The 6,958-nt window shown below is 37.2% G+C and overlaps 1 protein-coding gene across 2 annotated transcripts; it reads left to right on the top strand.

Annotated features, from left to right (window-relative positions):
- The first annotated feature begins 1,720 nt into the window (after nucleotides 1-1,720).
- Nucleotides 1,721-6,397, top strand: LOC133697850 (protein REDUCED WALL ACETYLATION 2-like). Of its 2 annotated transcripts, none has more exons than XM_062120661.1 (16): nucleotides 1,721-2,014; nucleotides 2,171-2,262; nucleotides 2,364-2,507; nucleotides 2,590-2,646; nucleotides 2,730-2,802; nucleotides 3,071-3,229; nucleotides 3,793-3,942; nucleotides 4,036-4,291; nucleotides 4,371-4,486; nucleotides 4,615-4,701; nucleotides 4,772-4,860; nucleotides 4,949-5,011; nucleotides 5,183-5,239; nucleotides 5,321-5,417; nucleotides 5,501-5,659; nucleotides 6,017-6,397. In XM_062120661.1, the coding sequence occupies exons 1-16, from the start codon at nucleotides 1,982-1,984 to the stop codon at nucleotides 6,020-6,022; spliced, it is 1,638 nt and encodes a 545-aa protein (XP_061976645.1). In that variant the 5' UTR covers nucleotides 1,721-1,981; the 3' UTR covers nucleotides 6,023-6,397. The 2 variants fall into 2 exon arrangements, with proteins under 2 accessions (XP_061976645.1, XP_061976644.1); XM_062120660.1 differs by having other exon boundaries at nucleotides 1,722-2,014; nucleotides 2,361-2,507.
- The last annotated feature ends 561 nt before the right edge of the window (nucleotides 6,398-6,958 follow it).

Below are 6,958 nucleotides of genomic sequence, written 5' to 3'. Positions count from 1 at the left end.
GTAAAGGAATGACATTTGCGTGGGATGGACCACAATAGATGGTCCACGTGGAGTTCCCGTCATCACATGGACAAGTGTCGGTGACATCTACACGCTTTACATAATCTGCCGGCAGCACATTCATACTGTACGCAGCCTGAGCTCCGCCATATGCTAGCCCACCCTAAACAATGAGTCCATCCATGTCCATTACACCATGAGAATGACAGGCGTATACACTAAAGCTTGAACCAGATAACAGAGACAAAAAAACCTTACCTCTACCGCTGGGCTAGAAGCCCTGGTGCGCGCGTATTTTCTTTTTATAGCCAAGGAAAGTGCTCTACTGGCACAGCCTCTTCAAGTTTCGTTAACTTAAATGACAAAACTAGCCTTTATCAATGTTTTTTCTCACCTACCAAAAGTCGAAAACACGGAAGCCATCCTTGTCTCTCTTGTCGTGGCCAAAACCCGCTTTCATTCCAGTCACCAGATTCAAATCCCCTTGCTTCCACCGCAATCAGAGCTGCCCATAACCGCCACTTGCAAACCTATTTTGGCCATCAAACCATGAAAAATACAATCTCACTCAATAAAACACACCGTTACATACCCACAAAACATCTATACCGCCACGGGAAACCCTCCAAAAAAGCCACCCTCGCCGGCGTTGACACTCAAGGCGCGGGGTGGGTTATCACCAGTGTTTGACTCCTGTTGATCTAATCTAGGATTTAATGTCTTTTTTCTGTTATCGAAATTGAATGGTTTCAATCGATGATTTCGAATCTGTTTTTGGAATATCATACACAGATCATGATTGTTTGTTGAGCGATGTTTATGGGGGTGCAACGATTGGTGATGACAAGAGACGCTGTTGATTGAGCAGATTCTTAAATCCAAAAAACGGGCCTCCGTTGAGATTTGATAAGGGAATGTTTGGAAGAGATTCCCAGGCTCTAAGCATTTGCTTTTGCATGCCACAACAACGATGGAAGTGTTGCCGGAAATGGTGCATTACTCCATGTAATCTTACTAAAAAAACTGGAGTATAGAGTAGCATTATACGCAATCCAGCTTTTAACATCCAATGCCCACTAATATTTTGGACGTGCTATTGTTCACAGTTTGATATTTCTTAATGTCAGTGGTTTTTTTTTTTAATTTTTTTTATTTAAAAATATATTAAAATAATATATATATATATATATATATATATATATATATATATATATCTTTTAAAAATTTATTTTTATTATTTACATATCAAAACAATTTAAAAATATAAAAAAATTTAAAATTTTTCAAAAACAACATGCTAAAATCCACAAACAACACAAATTGAAAAATATGTAATTAATTTGGTATGTACATCCACAAGCTTATTTTATCCTTGCGAAATTCGAACCATGAGATCTTAAGATTGCAATCTATTCAAGTTACCGAAAATAAAACAGCAACCAAGAAAAGAAAGTAAATGCGTTGATGATGATAACAAGTGAAAAAAAGGAAAGAAAGAAGGAAATGTTGGACCAAAAGACCATGAAGTTGATGCGTCATTATCTGTAAGCCTGCATATCTAATCAACAATTTATTATTATTAATTACGACTAATCACACAATAAAAATGATGGTTGGATCATCATCATGCATCGTACGGCCATCGAAAAGCCCCAAGTTATTTAAAAATTTAAAATAACCAAGCAGGATAGTATCCAACATGGACGGTGGCACTTTCGTAAAAACACACATCTCTCAACTAACCGCTCTCGTTTATAGTTATCGCTCTGCTCCGTCTCCTGGTATAATAGGAGAGAAAGTCCTTTTATTTACACTCTTACGCACATCTACAGCAGTCATATAACACACACACACACACAGAGAAGCGACGGAGCTAGATTCTGGAGTGAGTCTAGGGTTCCGTTTAGCTCTTTATATCAGATCTGCCATCTACATTGACATGCACCATTGATTTTGCTGCCAACTTACTTAACACAAAAAAATGCAGATCTTATTTCCTGTTACTCGCGGCCAGGTGCGTGGTTTTTTTATGAGCTCATTTCGCTTTGGATCTTGGCGCGATGCTTCAGTTAGCAGTGAATTGTTATTTGATTTAGCAGTTTCTGTACTGGATTTTGATCGTATAATTTACAAGGAATGATGAGGTAGGTTGTTTGTTGAATGGTTGTAGTTTTCCTTTTTGCTCGGAATCGTACCTGTATTTGCTGCTTGGATTTACGCCGAATATTTGGAGTACAGAAAAAACAACACCTTGGCCAAAGCGTAAGTTAACCGTTATTATTCACCAGATGACATTTTAAGATAGATAAAAAAAAACCGTTACGATTTAATTTATTACTTGGGGATTGTTGGTTTGCTAGTAGGCATTCTGATATTGGATTGGTTGAATTGGGGAACGAAGCGGTTAAGGAAGATGATGATAGAGTTGTTTTACTCGAGGGAGGAGGAGGTCTTCAGCCTGCTTCTCCCAAAGCTCGGACTCCAACTTCCTCATTTCCTATTTTCAGGTACACTTCTTGAAAGTTCTCGATTATTGTCAAGTTTTATTATTTTTCCTGCTTAAATTGCATTTGCTGTTTCTATATGTAGGTTTCTTATGATGGAAGAGCAATTCTTGATTGATAATCGGTTGACGCTTAGAGCTATGTAAGTTAATTGTTTCATTGGATTTAGATCAAGAAAGAAAATACATGTAGCAAATTTAAATGTGATTCCTTTCTTCTTTGCAGATTGGAATTTGGTTTCTTTATGGCCTACTTTTACATATGCGACCGTACTGATATGCTTGGCTCATCTAAGAAGGTGCCACTTCTTACTTTGTCTTGTTACTTTGTGTTATGTAATCTTTGCTTTTGGGTTTTCTAAGTTTCCAGTGAAGCATGTGGTAGACAATAGCTGCACTTTGCATTCATTTGCAAAAATCTGCAGTTGCAACCAAAAAAACATTGAATAACTGGTTCAGCATGTAGATGGGTTTTATGCTTATTACGATTGAAACTATTAAAGGCTTGTTATTTTTATTTTACTGTTAGTGACCATGTTTTAACTTCACTGTTATCTGTATCTACAGAGTTACAATCGAGATCTTTTCTTGTTTCTCTACTTCCTTCTCATCATAGTTTCGGCAGTAACTTCTTTCACGATACATCATGATAAGTCACCGTTCTCTGGGAAACCTATACTATATTTGAACAGGCATCAAACCGAGGAGTGGAAAGGCTGGATGCAGGTTTGTCACTCTTCCAGACAAAATGAACATAATTTTTCAAATTGTTCACTGAGTTTCCTTAATGCATAGAAGATTTGGCAACCAATACTCTATAAGTATTGGTTATGTGGCTTTGACTGCCTATGTCCGACATAAATTGCTGACCATTGGTGAAATCATTTGTTGAAGCATACGTCAACCATTTACAGATCATCTTTCCTTCTTTGCCATGCCATTTGTTTTCTAACACTAATATATGTTGACAGGGGCTGCATGTAGGGTAAGTATGCTGCCCCCCCCCCCCCCCCCCCCCAATTTTTTTTTTTAATTTTGAAGTAGTCCTTAAAACTTTAGTTTATTTTTAATAAAATCTTATCTTGGCCCCCTCAAAATTACATGTGTTCTATTTAAGTCCTCATTCACTCTATAACTTGGCTGCCCCCAAATAATTTGTCCACCCTCAGCCACTGTATTTCGAAGTTCTGAGATGCTTCTCTAACATGTTGGCGGGGTTTTTGATATGTTCTCTTTCTGGCTTGCATACTATAATGTATAACCTTACACATGTTTCTGCTGTGTTACAGGTATTATTTTTAATGTACCATTACTTTGCTGCGACAGAAATATACAATGCAATCCGCATGTTTATTGCTGCATATGTGTGGATGACTGGATTTGGCAACTTCTCATATTATTATGTTCGCAAAGATTTCAGTCTTGCAAGGTTTGCGCAGGTATCTTTTTCCCCTAAAAGTTTAAACATAGTTTCCCCTAGTTCTTTGCATATCTAGTTGCTTCCAGTTCTAAGTTTTCTATTTTTTGAGCAGATGATGTGGCGGCTTAATTTCCTGGTGCTATTCTGCTGCGTTGTACTGAACAATAGTTACATGCTATACTATATTTGCCCCATGCACACTCTTTTCACTCTTATGGTTTATGCGGCCCTTGGTATTTTCAACAAGTACAATGAGATTGGATCAGTCATGGCTGCAAAAATTTTTGCCTGCTTCTTTGTAGTTATTCTCATGTGGGAAATTCCTGGAGTATTTGAAGTGATTTGGAGCCCATTTACTTTCCTTTTTGGTTGGTATCTTGCCAAATGTTCATTTCTCTTGTTAAAGCATTGGGGTTTTCATGCTCCTAATCCCTCAAAGTACTGCAGGTTATACGGATCCAGCAAAACCAGATTTGCCTCGCTTGCACGAGTGGCATTTTCGTTCTGGACTTGATCGCTATATATGGATAATTGGAATGATATATGCCTACTATCATCCAACAGTGAGTTCTGAAGAAACCATATCATTCATGGAATTTTTGTATGAGCTTGTGGTTCTTGAATGTTGAGATGGAAATGGAATATGAATTCTTTGAGTCTGTTCCCACATTATTTGTTTTTGTTATTCTAGGTGGAAGGATGGATGGAGAAACTAGAGGAGACAGAAGCGAAGCGCAGAATACCAATCAAAACAGCTGTTGCAACAATATCTCTGGCGGTATTATAACCTTTTTGATTGTTGTTACTGTTGATGATGATGCCTCTAACAGATTTTGTGAAATTCCTAGGTGGGATATACATGGTATGAGTACATATACAAGCTGGACAAGATTTCTTACAACAAATACCATCCTTATACCTCATGGATTCCCATAACGTATGCATTGCCCCTTTAAATGTGTTTGCAAATTGACTATTCAGAAATTTTGCTTATTACTTTTCTTTTTTGTTTCCTGGTTGATCAGTGTGTACATTTGTTTGAGAAATGTCACCCAGCAATTCCGCTGCTACAGTTTGACCCTTTTTGCGTAAGTGACCTATAAGTTAATTCCTGCACTAGCTGATTTTCTCCTCCTTAAATTGAAGTTAAACCATTTGCCGGAGGCACTAATAGGAGAAAATCTGATGAATTCCTTTTTCTGCGAGTTTGGATCAATTGTTGTGAGATTTTTTGGTGAATTTATTACTGTGTTTACTAGATGGCTAGGGAAAATCACCCTGGAGACGTACATTTCTCAAATCCATATCTGGTTAAGGTATGCTGTGTTACATAAATTATTATGTTTTTGTGCATGTCACACTGGTTTCCTAATTTTGGTTTTTTGATAAACTTGCAGATCAGGCATTCCAGATGGCCAACCAAAATTGTTACTTTCTCTAATTCCAGACTACCCAATGTTGAACTTTATGCTTACCACGTCCATATATATTGGAGTAAGCATCAATCTACTGGTATGAAATCTCAGTTATTTGGTACAATTCAAGTGCTCAAGCACTGTTATGTTGTTTATTTGTAGGTTTCTTACAGACTCTTTGATCTGACAAATACATTGAAAACGGCATTTGTGCCCAGCAAAGACAATAAGCGCCTGACAAACAACATAATTACAGCAGCGGCAGTTTCAAGTGTTTTATATTTGCTGTCTTTTGTATTCTTAAAAGTCCCGCAGATGCTGGTAAGAATAGCTCTTTTAAATTTCTAAATGAGTATTGAGTTGCTTAGACACAAGTAAATGTGATTGGTGTGCTTTCCAGCACTGAAAAACACTTTTAGCATAAGATAATGTGAAATGCTGGGTATAAATGGCATCAATTATATTGGAGCATGTGCCTACCTTCAACCTTATGGTGAAATAACTTGCTGGTTTTACACTTTAACTTGGAAAATAAAATGATGGCAATGTACATCCATTGACTGCTGTGTTTGTGCCTCCGGTGGAGTACTAGAATATTTTTCGTAACTATAGAACAATGATAATTTATGTGCTGTTTGTCATCTGAATGCACAATTTGCTGATACTCTAAATTTACAGGTTTGAGAGGAAGCTGCAAGATTGTGTCTTGTTTCCATGAACATATGAGAAGAATATTGTTCCACTGCTAGATTTTTTCTGCCTCTATAAAAGAGCACGAACAGTGAAATGGATTCATTTCGATTTGTCAATGGAAGATGCAACGCAAGGATCAATACCCGTGGTCTTAGGTCGTTTTGCATCGATTGTAAAGGAAAAGATCGTGAAAGAGATGACCTCCAACAGAGGTGTTCCTTGTCATGTTTTCATCCATTTTTTTACAGCAATAGTATAGTAATTACAACGGCAATGTAAAACTCACTGATCAAAGCAATTCCCCTATGCATGAGTTTGACCTTGTATCTATTAGTATTAAAAGCATATTGCACTCAACTTTTATTAGCTTAACGCTTACCAATATAGTTGGATAACGGACATGTCGCCACATCAATGTGGGATTATGACATTTGAGCTATATACTAGAAAGTTCAACACTGTCAGGAAGGATTGATGGAAGCATGTATAAGAGAGGAAGCATTGAGTAAGGATCGGGTGTATCCTTTGGTTAAGGATCTCTCAAATCTTTTCTTATATATAATTTCCAATTCTTTCAATTTAAGTATATTAAGTCTTTATTTTTCCATTTTTTAAAATAATTTTCAATGCCTTCAGTTTGGGTGAATGAACTCTTTTATCTTTCCCCTAAATCATCGATCCTTCCTAATCTTTCCAGACAGACATAGCCTAAGGTTAATGGTTCTTGATGGAAAGCGCAAGCATTAAGGTTGCTTGAAACAATATAATGTCAATTGACTAGCAAAGCTCTACGCCTTCCCAGTTTTGTTCGTCTCTTTACAAAAGCTCTACTCAGCATGGAGCATCTGCCAAGTGAAAAATTGCCATTTGAGATGTTTGGACTTACCGTAGAATTCTTTCGCATTTTGCACTATCTCACTCTGCAGT

Source organism: Populus nigra, chromosome 6 (genome assembly GCF_951802175.1).
Source record: "Populus nigra chromosome 6, ddPopNigr1.1, whole genome shotgun sequence".
Lineage (NCBI taxonomy): Eukaryota > Viridiplantae > Streptophyta > Magnoliopsida > Malpighiales > Salicaceae > Populus > Populus nigra.
This window is presented reverse-complemented; position numbering and strand designations above follow the sequence as displayed.